Genomic DNA, 25,787 nt, shown 5'->3' with positions numbered 1-25,787 from the left:
GTGTGTGTGTGTGTGTGTGTGTGTGTGTGTGTGTGTGTAAAAAGGAGGAGACTTTGGAATCTTTGAGAAGTTGTTAATGGGGTGCTGGAGCTTTGGTGCGGTGAGGTCGCAGGGTCTGGATGCCAAGCATTATGGGTAAGGGAGAGGCTGTGTTAAAATCCAACAATAATCTAGAACTAATACTACAGTGTGTAGAGTTTGTACAGAGTTTAATTCTACAGAGCGTAAACTGTGTGTGTGTAGAGGTGAACTCCAGAGGGCGTAAACTGTGAATTCTTCAGAGCGTAGAGTGTGTGTGTGTGTGTGTGTGTGTAGAGTTGAACTCTTCAGAGAGTAGAGTGTGTGTAGAGTTGAATTCTAGAGGGCATAAAGTGTGTGTGTGTGTAGAGTTGAATTCTTCAGAGTGTAGAGTGTGTGTAGAGTTGAATTCTAGAGGGTGTAAAGTGTGTGTGTGTGTGTGTGTAGAGTTGAATTCTTCAGAGCGTAGAGTGTGTGTAGAGTTGAATTCTGCAGGGCCTAGGGTGTGTGTGTGTGTGTAGAGTTGAATTCTTCAGAGCGTAGAGTGTGTGTATAGTTGAATTCTAGAGGGTGTAAAGTGTGTGTGTGTGTGTGTAGAGTTGAATTCTTCAGAGCGTAGAGTGTGTGTAGAGTTGAATTCTGCATGGCCTAGGGTGTGTGTGTGTGTGTGTGTGTGTAGAGTTGAACTTTTCAGAGCGTAGTGTGTGTAGAGTTGAATTCTAGAGGGCGTAGAGTGTGTGTGTGTGTATGTAGAGTTGAACTCTTCAGAGCATTGAGTGTTTGTAGAGTTGAATTCTACAGAGCGTAGAGTGTGTGTAGAGTTGAATTCTAGAGGGTGTAAAGTGTGTGTGTGTGTGTGTGTGTAGAGTTGAATTCTTCAGAGCGTAGAGTGTGTGTAGAGTTGAATTCTGCAGGGCCTAGCGTGTGTGTGTGTGTGTAGAGTTGAACTCTTTAGAGAGTAGAGTGTGTGTAGAGTTGAATTTTAAAGGGGGTGTAGAGAGTGTGTGTGTGTGTGTGTGTGTGTGTGTGTGTGTGTGTGTGTGTGTGTAGAGTTGAATTCTAGAGGCCGTAAAGTGTGTGTAGAGTTGAATTCTACAGGGCATAGAATGTGTGAGTGTGTGTAGAGTTGAATTCTACAGGGTGTAGAGTGTGTAGAGTTGAATTCTACAGGGAGTATAATGTGTGTGTGTGTGTGTGTGTGCACAGTTGAATTCTACAGGGCGTAGAGTGTGTGTAGAGTTGAATTCTACAGGGAGTAGAGCATGTGTGTGTGTGTAGAGTTGAATTCTACAGGGCGTAGAGTGTGTGTAGAGTTGCATTCTACAGGGAGTAGAATGTGTGTGTGTGTGTGTGTGTGTGTGTGTAGAGTTGAATTCTACAGGGCGTATAATGTGTGTGTGTGTGTGTGCACAGTTGAATTCTACAGGGTGTAGAGTGTGTGTAGAGTTGAATTCTACAGGGCGTAGAGTGTGTGTAGAGTTGAATTCTACAGGGCGTAGAGTTTGAGCTGCTCCTCCATGTCGCCCTCGGTGACCTCCCCAAACGTCTCCTGGTTCTCCTTCAGCAGCTGGAAGATGGCCGCCAACTGCTCCTGCTGCACCCTGAAACACACACACACACACACACAGGGTCAATAACACACTCATACACACACACACACAGGGTCAATAAAACACACATACACATACACACACACACAGGGTCAATAACACACACTCATACATACACACACAGGGTCAATAACACACTCATACACACACACACACACTTACACACAGGGGCAATAACACACTCATACACACACACACACTCAGGGTTAATACACACACTCATACACACACACAGAAATACACACAGGGTGAAGATTGGTCAAATCTAGCAAGTAGGAAAGTTTAAGTGAATGACGTGAAAGTGAAAGTAAGACATTCGAAAGGCCAATGAAAGTTAAGTTTGCTTTTGGTAGTACAAATACTTTCACCACAAAAACTGGTGCTCTAAATAGTGATTCTGTTGTCTTTGAAAGGTTCTCTTATTGACGCATTGAACTGCAATTTGGATTAACACCTGCTTTTACAAGGCGGAAGTATTTAGGCGCAGAATAGACGTGCGCTTTCAGGAGCAGTCTTTGTACATACCGCGGAATACATAATTAGGCGCTCTTTACTCTTCCCCTCCCATCTTTTTACGCTAAACTCCCACTTTCCCCTGGATCCTCCCATGAATGCATATGCATGACATGACAAACGCAATCTGCCACTTTCAGCTCCCGCGACAGGCAGTTTGTGCTTTTACATCATTGCGGCCTGTTTGTACATACCTCGCAATGATTTTACACGCACGTTGCGAAACAAATACGCCTGAAGTGGGTGCAAAAGCGTTAGTACATCTGGCCCAGAGTGTCAATAACAGTCATACAGACACACACACATTTAGCTCAACAGACTACTAACACTTCTTGTTACATGACACACACACAGATACCCCATTATTGTGTAAAAACTCCTGAGTCAGCCCACCCCCACACTAGCAGTGCTGCAATGAGACACCTGCCTGTCTGTCTGCAATGAGACACCTGCCTGTCTGCCTGTTCATCATCATCAGAGTCAGACAGATGTTTTGGATCATGGCCCCCTCAGGACCAGATCAGAGCGGGCCCGTAATGATGACTCATCGTAATGAGTTATAATGACTCAGCATTCCTCTCCTCGGCAACGTTCTACCAGCTCACTACAGTATAGAACATTTGATGGCGGAACGTTCTACCAAAGTCCTTTTAGGCAAGGCCCTCCATAAGCCAATCATATGGTGTGTTGTGAAGACATCGTGCCAATAATGTGTTGTGAACTCGCCGCTGGAGCAAGATTGGTGTCGTGAAGCCTTGCGCACGCACATTTCTGCTGAATAGGATGCCCGATGAGTGCCCAAAATGCGTTGCAATATGGCCGCCGAGTGGAGGGACTTGCCTAAAAGGACTTTGCTGCTGCTTAGCAACACGACTCAAAAAGCTGCCCTGGGTGTCATCACTGTAACGCACTTCACTGGTCTCCAAACGGTCATCCTGTGTCTTATCTATTCTTACACGTCCAACTCCTATTTGCACTGAAGCTTGATTGATCTCTTTGTTCCAAACGTATCAGCTAAATTAACACATATAAAAGCATATATATATATATCTCTATATCTCTCTGAAAGACCAAATGAATGAGAATGGACTCTCACACACACACTTTCACAAACAATTTCACACACACACACAGGCAGACATTCACAAACTCTTTCTCGCTCACACACACACTTTTACAAACAATCTCACACACACTGTCAGATATTGATGAATGCATATATGAAATGCTTTTAAACACTTTGATGCTCTTAGAGATTTGGTAAAGACACAAGAAAGAGTCCAGTCAAGTTCATACATCGGCTTTTAATTCCAACAGGTTCCAAAAAAGCCAGTTCTTCTCAGAGCTCAACACATCTCAAACTCTACAAACAGAAATATTACCATACATGTAGGTCATACAACTCTGTACAGGGTGTGTGTGTGTGGGTGTGTGTGTGTGTGTGTGTCTGTGTACGTGTGCGTACACAAGAGATGAGCAGTTCGTGGACATAAAGTACCGCATCAATGAAACATGTTGTAACGTGTACAGACAGCTTTCAGAGAGCGAGAACATTTGTGTGTGTGTGTGTTGTGTGTGAACATGTTGTGTGCAATTGATATTGTGTGTATTTGAGAATAAGGGAGCATATGCTGTGTGTTAGTGTGTATGCGGGTTCATGTGTGTGTGTATGTGTATGCTGGTTAGTGTATGTGTGCACAGAGTTAAATACTACTATGTTTCTATCTCATAAATCTACATAAGGTGCCCTTCACAGACAGCCAGGTCAGGGCCACATCAGGGCCACATCGACCCTTCGTGCACATGTCCAGTGAGGGCACAGAAGGTTGCGGTGGCTTCCTAAGTTACGCTGGGTTAGTAAGGTCACCATGGTGATGGTGGACGCATCTCAAGTAAACTAAGGGTGGCTGACCATACAGCCAACGTTCCCTTGGCAACCGCTGGTTGCTTAGTGACTGTATCTTTGGAGATCTGAAAGCTGCTGACCATACCAAACATGCAGTGACGCTTTAGGTCACCTCTACAACTACAATCATGTCTTCATAACACGGAAAATAAAATATAAAATGAAACATTCCACAAGAAAACAACAAAAAGAAAGAGAGGATGAGAGAGAGAAAGAAAGAAAGAAAGAAAGAGAGAGATAGATCTTAACTGTAAGCTGCTATCCTCACCCAAGTTAATAATGGCCAGTCTACAACAGACATCCCAAACCTTGTGTAGTTTTGAAGGTGTGTGTGTGTGTGTGTGTGTGCGTGTGTGTCTCTGTGCGTGTGTACACTGTGCAACCAGATTCCGTTTTAATCACCTTGTCAGAAAGGGCCATCTCTCTCAAATGAACTTTATAGTGTGAGAAGATCTTTGTATATGTAGAACATCATACACTCACTCTCACTCACTCACACTCACTCTCACACACTCACACACACTCTCACACACACTCTCACACACTCACTGGGCTCTGAGTGTTCAGGGTAAAGCTTTGCTATTCACAGGCAGCACACGAACACACAGCAGCAGTCATGAGCTTCCTGTCCACGCCGTCGCTGTCACTACCCGCCGCCGCCACCAGGGGGAGTAGAGGAGAGGAGAGAGTCAGGCGTCACTTTTATTACCCCCCAGCAGGGGGCAACAGAGCGCAAACACACAGACACACACACACACACACACACACGCAACACACACACACACACGCGTTCACTGCTGCCAGGGGAGGAGTGGTGGGATGGGCACGCTGACGGAGGGATGGAGAGAGATGGAGGAGAGAGGGATGGAGGAGAGATGGAGGGATGGAGGGATAGAGGAGGAGGGATGGAGGAGGAGAGATGGAGGGATGGAGGGATAGAGGAGGAGGGATGGAGGGATAGAGGAGGAGGGATGGAGGGATGGAGGAGGAGGGATGGACAGGCTGGTGCTCAGGGTCTCATGAAGTTCACTGCTCACTCAGCTGCTCTGCAGTCAGGAAAAGAGGAGACGACGCAACCATCAGTGACCAATCACCAATCAGTAATCAATCACCAATCAGTGATCAATCACCAATCAGTAATCAATCACCAATAAGTAATCAATCACAACATGACCATCAGTGACCAATCACCAATCAGTAATCAATCACCAATCAGTGACCAATCACCAATCAGTAATCAATCACCAATCAGTCATCAATCACCAATCAGTAATCAATCACAACATGACCATCAGTCATCAATACCAATCAGTAATCAATCACAACATGACCATCAGTCATCAATACCAATCAGTCACCAATAGGGGTGTCACGATTCTCCAAATCCTCGATTCGATGTAATTTTCTATTTTAAAGTCACGATTCGATTCGATTTTCGATCTTTTTTTTAATATAACTATTAATGCATTTCTTATATGTTATTTACTCTTTTTGGCCTTTTCCTTTTCTGTTCCGGGGGGCTTTTATTTTGAAACCGCTTTTTATTTTGAAACCGTTCCAACCGCGAGGTTGTAATGTAAACAGAACTAACATTAGGCTAAAACAGAGACGTGAACATAGTGAAATGAAACAACACAGAATGATAATTTGATTGTTTCAGCACACTCCAAAGAGACCCAAGGTTAGTGTTCATGGAATATGTACTTATCAATGTGCATTTTAAGCCTTAAAGTAACTTTGGACTGTAACTAGATCACCTTTTAACTTGCTAAGTTGAGTAGGCTAAGTTAGTTGTAATTGACGTGAATGAATGAATACTTCCACACCGGTGATTTCAAAGTAGCAAGAGGGGCTTTGATTTCGGTAGATTGATGTGTAGGCCTATATTTTAACTGGCTGCAGCCTAAAATTAGAGGAGTGTTGACTGCAGTTCAGCACCTGCGTGTGTGTTTGTGCATCTTGGCATACATGCTGGACGTGACATTGGGGGTGTGGCTGCATCGTCGATTCTACTTTTAAGTTCGAAGTTCGAGATTGAGATGTAATTTCGATCGATTTCGATATAAAATCGAAATCGTGACACCCTTAGTCACCAACACCAATCAGTAATCAATAATAAATACCAAGCATCAATTATCAATACTGTAAGAAATAGCCTAATCTGTAAATCAATAACTAGCTATAATAATAATAATAATAATAATAATAATAATATACAGACTTATAAAGTTATTGGTTCATTGTAGGTGTTACAGTTTAGTTTTAGATAGAGATAGAGAGAGAGAGGGAGAGAGAGAGAGATGGAGAGAGAGAGAGATAGAGAGAGAGAGATAGAGAGAGAGAGAGGGAGGGAGCGCTCACCCTTGCCCATGTGGTTAGTGGTCGGCGGCGGAGATGGTGGCGGTGGCATCAGGAGTAAGACATCATGCAGACGACACACAGTAAGCAGGTAAGCTCACACCATGCCAACAGCCATGGGCATCTCCCACAAAATTAGACTGCCAAACACACACACACACACCATCTCCCACAAATTACACACACACACACACACACACCCTTCGCACCCCTCGCGGGCATCAGTGCCCGTGTCCCAGGGTTAGTGCCCGCCACCCTCACACACGGTAGAGCTTCTACACAGAAGATGGAAGCATGCACACAGGGTTCTAGAGCTTAAAGGTTCTACGGACTCCATTAAGATTAAGAAGCATGCACACAGGGTTCTAGAGCTTAAAGGTTCTACGGACTCCATTAAGATCCGGATTGTGATAAATAACACACACACACACACACACACACACACACACACACACACACTGGAGTTGTCCCCTGAGGGTTACTGTGACGTAAAGCTATCAGGTAATCCTGTAATGGCTTCAGCTGATATGTAAATAGCCCAGTGGTCCTGCTCCACGCTCCACTAAAGGGACCGGACGAGGGCAGCTAGTAACACCACGCCATCCCATAATGACCACTTCTCATCACCGTGATGGTCTTCCCATAGGAGTTCATCTTCATGTTTTTCCTCGAGGGCAGGGGACAGGACGAGGTCACAGGGCAGGAATCTGACCACAGTGATACTGAGATGGAGCTCTATGCAGTGCCCAGTGCGTCCAGCAGAGGGTGCTATGGAGCCGTGATGCTGGAGCCGTGCACTCACAGAGGCTGCAAATAGCAACTCTTAGGCCCAACCTCTTAAGGCATGGCTCTCCTGAGCTTTCTCTAACTGTGTGTGTGTGTGTGGGTGTGTTCTGCATGTCTGTGTTCATGGGGTGAAATTTCACCTCTGCCACCACAGTACACAGCCTACAGTGTCACCACATAAGAACCAAAAACAGCTGACAGATCAATATGTCCCCGCGGGCCAAAGGTAAACATCTCTCCACAACCTAAAGACAACCTATCTCTCTCACACACACACACACACACACACACCCCTGCTCCTAAAGAAAACCTACAACTCACTTTCATATACACACACTCATATACACACACACACACACACACACAGACACATCCCTGCTCCTAAAAAAAACCTACAACACACTCCCACATACACACACACCCCTGCTCCTAAAGAAAACCTACAACACACTCTCACACACACACACAAAAGGGCTCCTAAAGAAAACCTACAAAAGACCCTGAAACACACACCTGTGCATTAAATATCAGCCAGTTTCACAAGGACACATAATCACATGTACTGCACTTCTACTAACCGCTTTTCATTCTAAAATGACTATTTTACGCGAGATACGATAAAACTTGAATTTCCCCTGGGGATCAATAAAGTATCTATCTATCTATCAAAACACACATGAACACCGCTAAGCCTGGCTAAGCCTCGTTCACTCGTACGGTGACTAGCGACAAGACACAGCGGAATGTTTAAGTCATTCAGAGATTAACCCGACGACCCAAATAACCCGACGACAGAGCAAAATGTTGCGCAATGTTGGGGTGCCAAGTGACTCTTGGTGTGTGAACAGGGTTTTAGGCGAAGACTAAACCTACATGGTGATCAGCTGATCAGTTATAAACCTCTCAGGTCAGACATGTTACCATGGTGATCAGCTGTTATAAACCTCTGAGGTCAGACGTGTTACAATGGTGATCAGCTGTTATAAACCTCTCAGGTCAGACACGTTACCATGGTGATCAGCTGATCAGATCTAAACCTGTCAGGTCAGACATGTTACCATGGTGATCAGCTGCTCTAAACCTCTTAGGTCAGACATGGTACCATGGTGATCAGCTGATCAGATCTAAACCTCTCAGGTCAGATGTTACCATGGTGATCAGCTGTTTTAAACCACTCAGGTCAGACATGTTACCATGGTGATCAGCTGTTCTAAACCCCTCAGGTCAGACATGTTATCATGGTGATCAGCTGATCAGTTCTAAACTTCTCAGATCAGACATGTTACATGATGATCTAAATGTCAGCTGGCTGTCATGGGCGCTATATGTTACCATGGTGATCTAAATGTCAGCTGGCTGTCATGGGCGCTATATGTTACCATGGTGATCTAAATGTCAGCTGGCGGTCATGGGCGCTATATGTTACCATGGTGATCTAAATGTCAGCTGCCCGTCATGGGCGCTATATGTTACCATGGTGATCTAAATGTCAGCTGCCTGTCATGGGAGCTATATGTTACCATGGTGATCTAAATGTCAGCTGCCTGTCATGGGAGCTATATGCCGTCCCAACATAACGGTCTGAGACTAGGAAGTACTTCAACAGGGGATACGTGACATCACATCCTGTGCGGATATACTGTATGCTCCTGTCCATGCTGATGGTGATCGTCCCTATAAAGCTCAAAGATAGTTCCTGTTCTCACACACACACAGCGCTCTCTCTGACACACAAATACACACACACACACTATTCAGAGCTCTGAAAGCTCCCATTTACTACTAAAGCCCTGGGGACTGAAGACAGCCAGAGCAGTAGGCAGATAGGCACACACACACACACACACACACGCACACACACACACAGACAGACACGCACAGATACGCACGCGCACATGCACACACACACCGCTTGCCCGGTCTCTCTCACACACACATATATACATAACTCGCTCTCCCTCCCACACACACGTATACACACACAGATATCATACATCTTCATGTGCAAGCTGCTGCTGGCCGATAAATGCGTGCGCATACACACACACACACACACACACACCTCTGTGTTCACCTTTGGCCTTATTCTCACATTTTGCTCTGTCCCTGTTTAGTGCCCATCATATCACACACACACACACACACACACACCTCAGATATGAGAGTGCAAAGTGCACATCATATAACAGACCCCAAACAGGGAAGTAACAGCCCACAAGAATAACACCTACAGGAGAGCGTGGGGAGCAGTGGGGAGAACCAGACTGGACAGTGAGGGATAATGGGTAATGTAGTGTGTAACCAGCAGTGAGGGATTATGGGTAATGTAGGGTGTAACCAGCAGTGAGGGATTATGGGTAATGTAGGGTGTAACCTGCAGTGAGGAATTATGGGTAATGGACAGTATGTAACCTGCAGTGAGGGATTATGGGTAATGGACAGTATGTAACCTGCAGTGAGGGATTATGGGTAATGGACAGTATGTAACCTCAGAGCCCGTTTACGGAGAGCCGGATCACTCCCTATTAACACCATTGTACCTGCAATCTAATGCAGTTCCGCTAGGGGCGATCACGAATAAGTGCAAAAACAATGGGGGTCTATGGAGCTAGACGGCTAAATGTGTCTCTTTCACCTGGTTGTCCTTGAAAAAGATTGGATTGCGGTTTCTGCAAGATCAATATGGATTATAGGTCAAAAGTTGAATGAACGAGTACTTACGTCCTTTCGATTTCTTACAGGTTGGGTCGTTGTTGCCCACAACTCACTAGCTTTCTGCTAATGAATGACGTCATTGACGCATTTGAAAGGCTTTTTAGAACAAATAAGTGACTCAAAAAACATAATACTCAGCGGTGTGTATTTTCTCTGCCCTCTCTTTCACATGTAACATTCACATTTCTGGCCAAAAAATTATATCCCGAGAAAAGTGGATTTGAGGGGTACAGCTCCGTAGCCCTCCATTCATTCTGCACTTATTCGTGAGCGCCCTCATGTGGAACCAGAATTGGAACTGCAACCGGAAGCTTCCCGAGAGTGGCGGTTCTCCCCTTATTAGACATTCTCTGGTAAGCTGCAGTGAGGGATTGTGGGTAACGGACAGTGATAACCTGCAGTGATGGATCATGGGTAATGGACAGTGATAACCTGCAGTGAGGGATTATGGGTAATGTAGTGTGTAACCAGCAGTGAGGGATTATGGGTAATGTAGGGTGTAACCTGCAGTGAGGGATTATGGGTAATGTAGGGTGTAACCTGCAGTGAGGGATTATGGGTAATGTAAGGTGTAACCTGCAGTGAGGGATTATGGGTAATGGACAGTATGTAACCTGCAGTGATGGATCATGGGTAATGGACAGTGATAACCTGCAGTGAGGGATTATGGGTAATGTAGTGTGTAACCAGCAGTGAGGGATTATGGGTAATGTAGGGTGTAACCTGCAGTGAGGGATTATGGGTAATGTAGGGTGTAACCTGCAGTGAGGGATTATGGGTAATGTAAGGTGTAACCTGCAGTGAGGGATTATGGGTAATGGACAGTATGTAACCTGCAGTGAGGGATTATGGGTAATGGACAGTATGTAACCTGCAGTGAGGGATTGTGGGTAATGGACAGAGATAACCTGCAGTGATGGATCATGGGTAATGGACAGTGATAACCTGCAGTGATGGATCATGGGTAATGGTCACCTCAACAGTGAGGCTTTGCCACCTACAGTGGAGAAAGTGTGTTCACATCATGTTAGAACTGAGAGCGTGTGTGTGTGTGTGTGTGCGCTCCCCCTCATACCTGCACACACTGCAGTTAAGAACACTCACTCAATCACACCCAGACACACACATACACACACACACACACACACACACAGCCTGCCTGCCGACGCAGAGAGGTTTGCGTGTGAGCATGTGTGTATCTGAGTCAGGGAGGTTATGAGACCCCCAGGTTCCACACCAGGAGTGGTTAGATGAAGGATCACCCACCTAGATGGGCCCCATATTCACCCCATGGGGGGTCACCCACATATTCACCCCATGGGGGATCACCCACCCAGATGGGCCCCATATTCACCCCATGGGGGATCACCCACCCAGATGGGCCCCATATTCACCCCATAGGGGGTCACCTACCCAGATGGGCCCCATATTCACGGGGTCACCTACCCAGATGGGCCCCATATTCACCCCATGGGGGGGTCACCCACATATTCGCCCCATGGGGGGTCACCCACCCAGATGTGCCCCATGGGGGGGGGGGGGGGGTACAGCAGAGGGGTTAATATGGGGGGGCTGATTGGGTTGAGTTAAGGGGGCAGCGCTGCGGACTGATGCCCCAGGTCACAGTGGAGGGGTTAAAGGTCACAGTGGAGGGGTTAAAGGTCGCAGTGGAGGGGTTAAAGGTCGCAGTGGAGGGGTTAAAGGTGGGGGATTGATTGGGGTGCACACCGTGAGGTGAGACTAGGGGGCGGGGGGGGTCGAAGCAGCCCAGGTCACATAGACGGGCCGGTGTTGGGGGTGGGGGTGGGGTGGGGTGATAAAGGTGGAGAATATCGGCCTTACCATCGCCCCGTCTAAGCGAGCGTTCTACAGGCAGTGGTGTTGCGCTGTGTGGGCGGGGCTAGAGGGAGGTAAAATCGTTGGTCAACTCTATCCTGCAATGACAAGAACGGAGTGGCACCGGCCACACATGTCATGTCCACATGTCTACACACACACACGTCATGTCCACATGTCTACACACACAGACGTCATGTCCACATGTCTACACACACACACACACACACGTCATGTCCACATGTCTACACACACACACACACACACACACACACACACACACACACACACACACACACACACACACACACACACACACACACGTCCACATGTCTACACACACACACACACACACACACACATCATGTCCACATGTCTACACACACACACACACACACACACACACGTCATGTCCACATGTCTACACACACACACACACACGTCATGTCCACATGTATACACACACACGTCATGTCCACATGTCTCTACACACACACACGTCATGTCCACATGTCTACACACACACGTCATGTCCACATGTCTACACACACACACACACACACACGTCATGTCCACATGTCTACACACACACACACACGTCATGTCCACATGTCTACACACACACACACACACACACACACACACACACATCATGTCCACATGTCTACACACACACACACACACACACACACACACACACGTCATGTCCACATGTCTACACACACACGTCATGTCCACATGTCTACACACACACACACACACACGTCATGTCCACATGTCTACACACACACACACACACGTCATGTCCACATGTCTACACACACATACACGTCATGTCCACATGTCTACACACACACACACACACATGTCATGTCCACATGTCTGTGTAAGGCAGGATGGGGGGGGGGTCTACACACACACACACACACACACACACATACACACACATATATATAGATAAAGTACACGCGCACGCACACACACACACATATATATATAAAGTACACACACACATATACATAATTCACACACACACATATACAGTGCACACACACATACACACATTTATTGCAGCCGAGGGAAAAATAAAATCAGTTCTAAACAACATGAGTGAATTAAACATCCAGGGCTGTGCACTCACGAACACTCTCACTGGTCAGAGAGAGAGAGAGAGAGAGAGAGAGAGAGAGAGAGAGAGAGAGAGAGAGAGAGAGACACACAGAGAGACAGAGGGTGAGAGAGAGAGAGAGAGACACACAGAGAGACAGAGGGTGAGAGAGAGAGACAGAGAGAGGAGGGGAGAGGGGGCACCAGTTTCAGCTTCCTGGAATGCAGCCTCAGTTACTGCCCAACCTACACACACACCCATCTACCAACAGACACACACACACACACACACATACTTCCACACACCCCCACCTACCAACACACACACACACACACACACATACACATTCCCACACACACACTTCCAAAAACACATACACATCAATCTCAAACATGGCTCTCATTTGCTTTTTTGCCTCCTGATCTTTTTCTCTTTACCTTTTTTCTCTCCCTCTCTCTCCCCTTCTCTCCCTCTCTCCCCTTCTCTCCCTCTTAACAACACACACACACACAGTCCCAGCTGTGCCAGACAGGCTCTGATGTCCCAGCATGCATCTGTGCTAAGGTTTGAGGTTGGCACTTGGTCTGGAGTCTTACGTAACTCCTTCAACTCTTCCTCCTCCTCTATAAGCCCTACACCTCCTCCTCCTCCTCCTACATAAGCCCTACACCTCCTCCTCCTCCTACATAAGCCCTACACCTCCTCCTCCTACATAAGCCCTACACCTCCTCCTCCTCCTCCATAAGCCCTACACCTCCTCCTCCTACATAAGCCCTACACCTCCTCCTCCTCCATAAGCCCTACACCTCCTCCTCCTCCTCCTACATAAGCCCTACACCTCCTCCTCCTACACAAGCCCTACACCTCCTCCTCCTACACAAGCCCTACACCTCCTCCTCCTCCATAAGTCCTACACCTCCTCCTCCTCCATAAGCCCTACACCTCCTCCTCCTCCATAAGCCCTACACCTCCTCCTCCTCCTCCTACATAAGCCCTACACCTCCTCCTCCTACACAAGCCCTACACCTCCTCCTCCTACACAAGCTCTACACCTCCTCCTCCTCCATAAGCCCTACACCTCCTCCTCCTCCTCCTACATAAGCCCTACACCTCCTCCTCCTCCATAAGCCCTACACCTCCTCCTCCTCCATAAGCCCTACACCTCCTCCTCCTACACAAGCCCTACACCTCCTCCTCCTACACAAGCTCTACACCTCCTCCTCCTCCATAAGCCCTACACCTCCTCCTCCTACACCTCTCTCTCCGTCTCCTTATTGCTCCACTCTTCCTCCTCCCCTGCTACATCTCCTTCTTTCTCTCACTTCTCCCTCCTGAGCGACTGAGAGAGAGAGAGAGAGAGAGAGAGAGAGAGAGGGAGGGAGAGAGAGAGAGAGGGAGACAGAGCTTGATATGCCATTTTCTATTCATCCATCCCATCTTCCACTCTTCCTCTTCCACTCCTTTCCCTTTATTCTACCTCTTCCTCTCCTCCTCCTCCTCTCTCTATTCGTCCTCTCCTCCTCCTCCTCTCTCTATTCGTCCTCTCCTCCTCCTCCTCTCTCTATTCGTCCTCTCCTCCTCCTCCTCTCTCTATTCGTCCTCTCCTCCTCTCTCTATTCGTCCTCTCCTCCTCCTCCTCTCTCTATTCGTCCTCTCCTCCTCCTCCTCTCTCTATTCGTCCTCTCCTCCTCTGATCAAAGAGTAGGTCAATCAGAGACTGGGGCTCTCCACACACACAAACAAGCACAGACACACACGCACACACACACACACACACAAGCAAGCGCACACACACGCACACAAGCAAGCGCACACACACGCACACACACGAACAAGCACAGACACACACACACACACACACACACAAGCAAGCGCACACACACGCACACACACATACACACGAACAAGCACACACACACACACACACACACACACACACACACAAAAACAAACAGTCACACACACACAAAAACAAACACAGACACACACAGAAACACACACACAGGTCTACTGAGGAGATGACAGAGTGGACAGAGTAAGCAGCGGGTCTGGAGATGGGGTGGGGGTATGGGGAGGAAGAGGAGGAGAGATGTGTGTGTGTGTGTGTGTGTGTATACATGGATTAGTTGTTTTGGTTAAGACATGCCAGAGCACAAGGCAGAGATTACCAACACACGGGTAGCAAAGGATTAGAGGAGAGCAGTGTGTGTGTGAAGATGTATATGTGTGTGTGTGTGTGTGTGTGAAGATGTATATGTGTGTGTGTGTGTGTATGGTGTTCTTCTAACCTTTGTTCCTCCTCCATCTCCTCCTTGGACAACCGCTTCTCAAACTTGCTCCTTTTCTTACCGGGAACAATCTTAGGAACCTCATCGTTCTCAACTGGCCCAGCGGCTACATCTGAACCGAGAGAGAGAGAGAGAGAGAGAGAGAGAGAGAGAGAGAGAGAGAGAGAGAGCGAGGGAGAGGGAGAGAGAGCGAGAGAGGGGGGGGGGGCAGAGAGATGAGAAAGAAAGAAAGAGAAAGAAAGAAAGAAAGAAAGAGAGAGGGAGGAACAGTGGGAGATAGACAGAGAGATAAACAGACAGACACGTGTTAAAGTGGACATAGAGCGCACAATGGCACATTTACTCTCCTGACAAACTGGTGACAGTGAAACAGCTGACACACACACACACACACACAGATTAAGACTAGAGGTCGACACACACACACACACGTAAGTTAGTCATATTGATATTGGGCAGTCTGGGCCATATTCACGAACTAATGGAGAATGTCCAATCTGCTGGCAAACGCCTGCTCCAGATCATCTATTATTAGGCAGTCTTGCTGTGTGTGTGTGTGTGTGTGTTTGCTGATGAGTGTACTCTCTGAGTTTGTGTGTGTTGATGACAAACTTCCTTAATGTGGGGCCTGTGATCTGGGCCCGCTCCAGTGAGCCACACACACACACACACACACACACACACACACACACTGCTGTCCTCCCCACAAAAGCAGCCATTCCAGCACATGCATGTGAGAAAGCATCTCATACTGCAGCACCCTGAGGGACAAAGCCCTTCTGTGTGTGTGTGTGTGTGTGTGTGTGTGTGTGTGGCCCTGTTAGATGGCTTTGTGTCCTAAGACAAGCCTGTTCCCTCCTCTGGGCACATTAGCTCCCCAACACAATGGGGCCCACCACAAAGAGCTTGTGTCATAGTGTGTGTGTGGGTGAATGAGAGAGAGCACGTGTCTGTATATGGAGTACGTGTGTGTGTGTGTGTGTGTGTGTGTGTGTGTGTGTGTGTGTGTGTGTGTGAGACAGAAAGAGAGAGAGAGTGAGGGACAGATTGTGTGGTATGTGTGTGTGTGTGGTTAGAGGCAAAAATCAGCATTGAATAGATGCCAGTGAGAGGGTAACTGACGTCATGCTCGATCTAAATGTGTGTGTGTGTGTGTGTGTGTGATTCACTGAAGCGTGATGCGTCTTCTATCTGAATGAATGCTATTTATGATTCTCCATCATGCACCTGAACGGCCCTTTGAGTTCGGGTCAGTGTGTGTGTGTGTGTGTGTGTGTGTGTGTGTGTGTGTGTGGCAGGCCATTCACACACACACCCCAACAAACCTAGAAGGGACACTCCAGAGGGAGAAACCACCATCCTTAGAACCCTGTAGAACCCTCTCAGGAACATGTCCAGGAGGGCAGGAATCAACATCCTGAACCCCTAGTGATGCTTCTCTGCAAGAACGTTCTGCAGAGAGAACCTTACCGTTGTGTTCTGGCTCGGGAATGGGTTCTGCGACGGGCTCAGGAGCCGGTTCTGATGGTGCGGCCTCTTCGACTGGGGCTGCCTCTACAATAGGTTCTGGCTCTGGTGTGGGTTCTGCGGGCAGAGCTTCCTCCACAGGCTTTGCCACTGGTTCTGGTGCAACCTCTTCAACGGGTTCTGGCACAGCCTCTACAACAGGTTCTGGTGTGGGTTCCACCACTGGTTCTGGTGTGGGTTCCACCACTGGTTCTAGTTCCACCACTGGTTCTGGTGTGGGTTCCACCACTGGTTCTGGTTCCACCACTGGTTCTGGTGCGGGTTCCACGACGGGTTCTGGTGCGATTTCCACGACGGGTTCTGGTGCGGGTTCCACGACGGGTTCTGGGACAGCCTCTACCACTGGGGCTGGCTCGGGCTCTGGAATCACAGGCTCAGGGACGGGTTCCACCACGGGTTCTGGTGCGGGTTCCGGGACGGGTTCTGGGGTTGCCTCTACAACAGGTACTGGTTCTGGGGCAGCCTGAGAAAGCCAGGAAATGAGGTCATAAATAACAGAGCCCACTCACCCACTACAGAAAAGTAACTGAAACAATACTCCAAAACAGGTGTAGTCTTATTGTTACACAGCACATGTTCAGATCCCAAATAGGAATGTTAAGGTGGAATGTTCAGACCCCAAATAGGAATGTTAAGGTGGAATGTTCTGTGAGAACAGAATGGAGAGTGAGAAGACAGTTCCAGGCTGTGCTAGAGATTTTTTTGTTATTCATTCATGCACACACACACACACACACACACACAGTGTGCTCCAAATGCAGGTTGAACAGGACCTCAGCTGAAAAATAGACACAGTTTGACAAAGGCGAGTGCGTCCTAAACCTTTTACTATCTTATCAACCACAAAGGAAACTTAGATCATCCAATTCTAATCTTTTAATCGTACCCAAAGTGCTCCACAAGCAAAGTGGAGAAGCTGCTTTTATCCATTATGCCCCAAAACTATGGAACACCCTGCCTCTGTACATCAAGCAGGCGAGTTCAGTAAATATTTTTAAAAAAGATCTGAAAACATACCTGTATAGGAAAGCCTTTAGTTAACTCATTTTATCTTGTAGACTACTTTTTTTACAGATTATTCTACATCTGCTGCCATTGGAGGGCGCAGCCAGCCAGAAGCAGATGGGCTCCCCCTATTAAGTCAGTTTCTGCTCAAGGTTTCTTCCTGGAATAGGGGAGTTTTTCCTTGCCACAGTTGCCATATGGCGTGCTTGTGGGGGGTAAAGGGTTAAGGCTGCAAGTGTTAAACTGTGTATAAAGTCAAATAATTACGACATATGCTAAGAACATTCTAAAGCTGGCTGAGTCCACATCAACGGGGCCTAAGCATTTGTTAGCCTAAGCAGTTTTTAGCAAAGCCTATATATATTTATAGTAGTATAATAGTATTTCTGAGATGTTGCTGATTGGATCATAAACGGCCACAGCAACAAAGGGGAATGACTGACTCTTCTCTAATAACTGTGTTACATGTTATTTTCTATATTTCTGATATGTTGCTGATTGGATCATAAACGGCCACAGCAACAAAGGGGAATGACTGACTCTTCTCTAATAACTGTGTTACATGTTATTTTCTATATTTCTGATATGTTGCTGATTGGATCATAAACGGCCACAGCAATGAAGAAAAGTGAAAGTGATTGATATGACTGACTGACTCTATTATTGTGTTACATGCTCCAAATGTAAAGCACTTTGAGCTGCATTCTGTGTATGAATTTATTATTATTATTATTATTATTATTATTATTATTATTATTACAATAATAATTATTATTATTATTACTATTACTACATGAATACACAGGATAAGATGTTAAAATCCCTTGTGCCAAAATCCAAGGTAAAAACACATTCAGAAGCCCCTGCTCAAGTTTAACTTTAAAAAGCACACTACCCACAAATCCGCCAACAAATGGTCACAAACACAATACAAATGGCCCATCCAACAGCAGTCTATAGTATGCGGCATGTCATTGGGGTTATCAAGTGGGCACCCTCATTCACCGATGTTTCGTTAAGTTAGGCCCACGACACCTCATGAAGGCTTAACAGTGAAACCAGCGTCCTGGAGACACTCCCCTCCATGCTGCCACCATATTACCACATTGCAATATCCAATACCCAAAATACTCTTAACCAGCCCAGGCATGGTCAAGGTTGGCTAGAGGTTGGTCCGTCCCGTTGATGTGGACTGAACCATAGCCATAAAAACCCTGGCCAACCAACCATCAACCTAGGCACAGCCCATCACAAACAGAAAACAAATTAGCCAGTTAGCTTAGCCAGTTAGCTTAGGCCCCATCACAAACACAAAACAAATTAGCCAGTTAGCTTACGCCCCATGCTGCCACCATATTACTACAACAAACATCCAAATACCCTTAACCAACCTAGGCATGGTCTAAGTTGGCTAGGTTGGTCCGTCCCGTTGATGCGGACTGAACCATAATCCATAAAAAACCTTAGCCATCAACCATCAACCTAGGCACAGTCCATCACAAACACAAAACAAATGAGCCAGTTAGCTTACGCCCCAGGAAGGGTAACTTCTCCTTACCCACAACCATTCGCTTGCCCGTTCTGCTGCTAAAGACATGTTACTAACCACCTGCCTTAGACTTCGACCACAAATGCCCAATTCAGACAGCAAGTCAATAGCAGATCTGGCCACAAACCCACGTGCACCAATTTCAATAGGCCTTAATTGTGCACTCCAACCTCGCTTAGCTGCCTCCTCTGCTATTTCAGTGTATTTAGCTCTCTTCAGCTCATTGGCCACTTCCACTCTGTCTTCCCAAGGAACAGTGAGTTCAATGAAGTAAACTATCTTCTCTGAATCCGACCATAGAATTACGTCAGGTCGTAGTTTAGTACTCACTATATGTGGAGGTACCGCCATCTGCTGGCCAAGATCAACCTTCATTTCCCAGCCCGCCCCATTTTTCAACTGGCCGGTTTTACACCTGGCCTTCGGGGAACAAGGTTTATCCCCCTGACGTACAAAGTTAATTTGCCTTACCCCTTTACTAGCTGCTAATGAATTGACTTCTCTCCTTTTATCCTCTACTGCCGCTGCCACACATTTCAATACCTGGTTATGACGCCACGTATACCGCCCCTGGGTGAGACTTACCTTGCACCCTGATAGGATATGGTGGAGACTGCCCACACACGAGCAAAGTATGCATTTATCATCCTCACCAAACCATTGACTTAAATTCTTGGGAGATGGGAGCACATCATATGTAGCACCTAACATAAATCTGATCTTACCAGCTTCCATGCCCCATAGATCTTTCCATTTAATCCGTCTTTTTTCCACCCCTTCCCAGTTCACCCACTGCCCTTGTTTTGCCTGCGACACTGCCTTAGTACATCTTACAGCCTCCTCCTGTCTATGCATTTCCTCCACTACCATTTTCCTCTTTTCTCCTGCAGAAGCCTTACTCCACAAGGGTTTACTTGCACCCACCCCTAGACCCCCCCGCCCGTGCTGCACATGGCCCATTATATCTCTATGCTTCAATGCTGATTGAGCTTGCTTAACTGCCTGCTCTGGGTTCCACTTCCTCCCTGCATTAACTGTGGGTGCAACTTTCCTCACCACTGGGTCCTTGGACTGAGTAAGAGTCAATTCCAATCTAGCCTTAGCACACTTAAATTCCTCTGTCAGACTAGATATTGGCAACTCTACAATGCCCTTCCCATTAGGGATGTAACGGTATGAAAATTTAACCTCACGGTTATAGTGACCAAAATTATCACGGTTTTCGGTATTATCACGGTATTTTTAAAAGTGTGTTCAATATGTTCAGAAAGCACTGATAGGCCTACACAAGCGATTATTATTTCACAAGCTGAAATAGTTTCAAAAAGTGTCCCGTTCAGTTTTTCATGTTAAATTGGCTATGTGCTTATTGCTTAACTTACCCTACCATGACTTGGAGGTTGCTATTACTGTTATTTGGATCCAATGAGTGAGACCAGGCTTGGAATTTCACCATTCTGGGGGCAAGGCCACTTGGCCTTCAGTTGGGCATGTTTGGTGGAGGGCACAAAGGCCACATAGGCTATAAAAAATATCAAAGTTGTATAGCCTATTCACTGCAGTAGACCTGCATCACTGTATGAAACATTACAAAAACATGAAACATGACATATTATATAGAACTGCAAATCATCTGAACATCTAATATTTACAGATATCTAGGCTATATTTAACATTTATTTTATATTTGGCCTGTTATGAAATCATGTATTGAACAATTTAAGCACAGTTCAGCTTTAAGAAACTCAAATAGCCTAGATGCATGCTTAGCATTTTGTGATCGATCTACTTTCACAAACTCTTAGTCAGCTGTCCTCTGATTTACCGATATATAGGCGATATTTGTAACATTTATTTTGTATTTGGCCCGTTATGAAATCATGTGGAACAATTTAAACACATTGTAAAACTTAAAGCCCAAATTTGGAGACATCCATGCATGTAGAAATGTACTGCAAATTCAAAAGTGGATTACTCTGGAACGGCTAACTGTACAGGGGACTGCTTTACACCTTTATGTTCGGTAAGGTCTGCTATTTGTTCTGATATATGGTTTGTCATGTGTTAAACGAAAGGTTCGTGAAGTATTGCACCGAGAGGAATGGGTAGGGAGATGGACGAAAACCTTCAGTAGAATTTATGATTAAATTTAATTATATTATTTACGTTTCTCGCGAACCGTTCACCACAGCAATTCGCGGCTAACATAGTTTAAACCTGATATGCATATGGGCCTATTTTTGGGATTTTGCACAGCGTCTATTGTAATAGCTCCTGTGTCCTCATACTGTGACCTATCATCAAATGCCTGGTATCCCCTGAAAGCTGAGACCTTGTAGAATTTTTAGAAACTGTCAGAATGACTCTGTTATGTACTGTCAAGGTGCTACAGTAGCTGGAATATTGCTTTTTCTTTCAGGCGGTTATGTAAATCCCTGGAAATGGCCACATTTCAGATGTGAAAGTTCCTAAAAGGGCCACTGAAACACATCAGAGGCCCACTCCCAGGTGTTGTGAAGATAAATATCTAAGGAAATGTTTGTACAATGAAGTATGACCCCTTTAGAGCCATTTTTGTGTGGAAATGCTCAGCTGGTTCAACCTCCACGTTCTTCTTCTTTGCCTGTCTTTTCGGCATGTTTTCTGCTTTCTTCTTCTTCAAAAGATCCAAATGATCCTTGAATTTACCCTTGGGGATCAATAAAGTATCTATCTATCTATCTAACTGTAAAAATTGCGACTGTATTCCTCTGACGAGCCGGTCGTACTAGTAAGCTATCGTTATGCACAACGAAGGTGGACTCAATTTCCCAGAGTTCCCCTCACCGGAGGTGGTTGTACCATACGTCATTCGAAAGGTCTACTCGTTGGCTACAAGACGATCTTTGAACCATCCTCGTAGCTTGTCATAGGCCAGAGCTATTGTCAATCAAAGCTAACTTATCCATTAGCCAGCTCGCATGGCTATCATGCTTCTAACACGTGTTTCTCGACAACGGTACGTCACACAAAGTTGTCACTGGTGTCTACGTACTCAGGAGAGCTTCCTGAACACGCGGAGTGGTGTGAATCCCGGCGATACATAGGATAAGCATACGAACTATGTGGTTTTCTGTCAGAGAAAAGTTATCGTTTGTTTTTTTACAAACTAAACGGTACTGTTTGGGTGGAATTATGCATCTTCTAAACGTAATGTCGACAAAACACGGTGGATATTCGGATTCTCGTGCTTCTTGTGAACAGTATGACACCAAGCATGTTGGGGTAGCCTGAAGCCCGGGATGTACACAAAGGCTGTAATGTGAGGAGACACGGTGGTGGTGGGGGCATTTGGAAACGTGACTAGTGATACAAATTGTAGGTTTTAGCCGTTCGGGATGGGTTTCATTCAGTCGACACGGATCTCAAATGAATCCTGAGGCTCATGGCTTTCCAATGGTGTATGCCATGACTATGTGCTAGCACAATGACTCGGCTACGATATACTTTACATTGAGATTAGTGATTGAACGAGTGATTTGGGTCGATACCGACCCTGTGCTATGCAGAACAGGTTAAAAGCTGAGAAAAAGCTCTTTCATGTGATACTTGCGATGTCTGTGTGATGAGTAGGCTACTTCTCGAGTAGTTCAACTGAGAAGAATAGGTGAATTTAGACGCACTTTCTTTCTTGCGCTGTCACTTTCTCCACTGCGTAAAAGAAATTAATTTGCGCTGTGAATGCTAAGATTATTTTGACAGGCCATAGGCTAAATAAAATTCGCTATTGTTAGGATGCAAAGCAGAATATTGAAAGAAGGGCACCAAGGGCACCGTGGCCTGTAAACCTCTGATTTTCAAAGGGACATCACGGCCAATGCAAGGGGCAAAAACGTGGCCGCCGTGAAATTCCTACCCTGAGTGAGAAGTAAGTGTTCGAAATAAAACTTTAGGCTACTGTGTTCTTCTGATAACGTGAGTGGAATGGATTTAATGTGCACGCGAACATAAAAAGACGCAGAGTGCAAATGATACAGTGCAAGTTTTGCGGTGAAAATGTTCCGCCTTTTAAAATCAGGTGTAGCCTAATCCAATTCGCAGTTAAAACCATCAATTAGACAACAGAATCCGTACCAATTTTGCTTCATTGTACCAGGCCTACTGTATGTCAAAAGCAGGCTCGGATGAAGCTGGGAAGGATTAAACACACGGTTTCAACACCGTGATAATCAACCGTGATAATTATGATATTTCAAAAGAAAACGGTAATTGTTATCGTCAACATTTTTATCACGGTTTATCATTATACCGGTAATCGTTACATCCCTACTTCCCATACAAGGCTACACTGCTTAAGCAGCGTGGGACTCCGAGCCATTTTCTGACAAAGGAGTTGATCATTTTTTCCAACCTCTCTACCTTTGACAGAGGAACTTCATAAACAGTCAATGGCCACATTACCCGAGGCAATAAACCAAACTGCAAACACCACAGCTTGAGCTTACCTGGCAGCCCTGACTTGTCAATTTTTGCAATACCTTTCCTAGTGACCTGTCTCAAGTCTTCCACCTGTGATTTATCACTGAGGCTTGCATCATACCACCTTCCCAGACTCTTCACTGGTTTCTCCAGAACTGTGGGAATCACCTCCTTATTTATAGCAAACTTTTTATCTATTACCTTCCCTTTAACAATTAAGAGACTCGTAGACTTACTTGGCTTCACCTTCATTCTGGCCCATTGCAGATTACTATTTAACTTATCCAGCAACCTGTTGGTGCACGGAACGGTTGACGTCAAGGTTGTCATGTCGTCCATGAAAGCCCTAATGATGACCTCCATTGCCATTGTAAAAGCAAGTGGGGAGATGGTACATCCGGCCATGATTCCTATCTCGAGTTGTTGCTACCCTGTGGTGTAATCAGCTGTAGTAAAACATAATTGAATATCCAGAAAGTATGCTTTTACTAGGCTTTTAAAGCTACCTGGGATTCTGAAATAATCAAAGGCCTCCCACAACAGACTATGCGGCACAGACCCAAAAGCATTAGCCAAATCCAAGAACACAAAGTACAGTTCTCTCTTCTCACGCTTTGCTAATTGAATTTGGTGCCAAATCATGCTGGTATGCTCTAAGCACCCGGAGAAGCCAGGAATTGCACCGTGGTATCAATTAGTTTATTCCTTTCAAGGTAATGTGTCAGTCTCCGTGCCACCACACTGAAGAAAACCTTCCCTTCAACATTCAGTAGACTAATTGGCCTAAATTGATTAATCTCCACTGCGTCCTTTTCTTTGGGAATAAATATTCCCCCAGCCCTTCGCCAAGCCTTGGGAATACTCTGCTTTTTCCAAACTATCTTCATTAATTGCCATAGAAATCTTAAAACATCTGGTGCACTCTTATTATTATTACTACTACTACTACTCCTTCACACTTGTTAGTGTGCTGTGTATTGGAGCATTTCCACCAACTGCAAGGCACGCATTTTCCAAACCGTGCCAAATAAACTGAGCCGTGCCGAGATCATTTTGGGTACCCCAAATATCCATTGGGTATGCAGATTGGATGACAGAAACGAATCATATGACTGGAAGGGATAGCCGAGTTTCACAGAAGCAGTTTGTCACATACTCCAATTCAAACTCCAATCATTATGCTATGTCCCAACAAAATATAGATCCACGTGCAAGCTAAACAGGAGTACTGCATATCTACCATCACACAAGCGATTAAGTTCATACGTTTTCCCTAGCTTAGCCTAAGCATGTTAGCAGAAATCCCATGCTCTGCCTATAAGAATAACCACAACAGAAGCTTATTACCTCCAGTCTGTTTTTACTAGCAGAGCTAACGTTAGCTAGCCAAAATGGCAGAAGTGAATACATACGTAATGCAGGCACGCCATACGCACCATAGCTACCAAACTCACCATGGCTACCACTCTCACCATTGCTACCATACGCACCATGGCTATCATAACTTCCTAACTCTGCACAGTTTCCCATTAACTGCATGACAGTAGGCTATTTACATTTTTCTGTAAACACATGATCAAAATCAACTTGCAGACCTAAACGCACGCACACTGTTCATTTGAGCAGGAGCAGAGAAGGACAGTGCAGGACACCCTGAGGCACACAGGCCGAGTGTATAAGTACAGAAAAAGTGAGGTACCTGGGTCACACCAACACCTGAGATCAAAGGACTTCAATGAGTATGAAGACAGCCACCAGAGAACACCCGAGACAAAACCAACATGAACCAGGACTGAAGACAAGCCAGCTGGACGGCCCTCGGACCAGCACACACACTGTCTACGTTGGAAGCGGAAGGCAGCGACTCTCTGCCTAACTGCCTTGCTAAAGAGCCGTCTCACTAGACATGACTTTGGATTGAATCCATCTTTTAAGAATGAGCATAGGATTTTACAATCTTTGGCTAACAATACAGTATAATGTTAGCAAAAGCCGGAACATTAAATTAAACTAGCTTACGGAAGCTAGCAGGCTAACGGTAGAAAGTTGCTTGACAGATGGCACATATCAGACCAGACGTTCTCAATGGTACAATCAGATAGTACAGTGC

At 45.9% G+C, this 25,787-nt stretch overlaps 1 protein-coding gene across 8 annotated transcripts in view; it reads right to left on the bottom strand.

The window, feature by feature from the left end:
• Positions 1–1,014: 1,014 nt before the first annotated feature.
• LOC143137483 (uncharacterized) overlaps positions 1,015–25,787 on the bottom strand; it is a 37,418-nt gene continuing 12,645 nt past the window's right edge. Inside the window, exons 2-6 of one of the 8 annotated variants that reach the window (XR_012989977.1) lie at positions 16,609–17,128; positions 15,139–15,250; positions 11,749–11,840; positions 5,046–5,093; positions 3,431–4,916 (exon numbers count right to left, since the gene is read on the bottom strand). Coding sequence is in view for 4 of the 8 variants with exons in the window: in XM_076297704.1 (XP_076153819.1) it covers positions 1,505–1,619; positions 15,139–15,250; positions 16,609–17,128 (747 nt within the window). In the remaining 4 variants the exon portion in view is untranslated. Of the gene's footprint in view, positions 1,620–3,430; positions 5,094–11,748; positions 11,841–15,138; positions 15,251–16,608; positions 17,129–25,787 lie in introns of those variants that run through there. The other 7 variants (XR_012989978.1, XR_012989975.1, XR_012989976.1 and 4 more) reach the window with 7 other exon arrangements.

Source organism: Alosa pseudoharengus, unplaced genomic scaffold (genome assembly GCF_046254945.1).
Source record: "Alosa pseudoharengus isolate Yale_2024_CS ecotype anadromous, Long Island Sound unplaced genomic scaffold, YU_APseudo_1.1 YU_APseudo_1.1_scf_21, whole genome shotgun sequence".
In the NCBI taxonomy this organism is placed as follows: domain Eukaryota; kingdom Metazoa; phylum Chordata; class Actinopteri; order Clupeiformes; family Clupeidae; genus Alosa; species Alosa pseudoharengus.
Note: the sequence above shows the minus strand (reverse complement) of the source record. Positions and strands in the feature narration are given on the sequence as shown.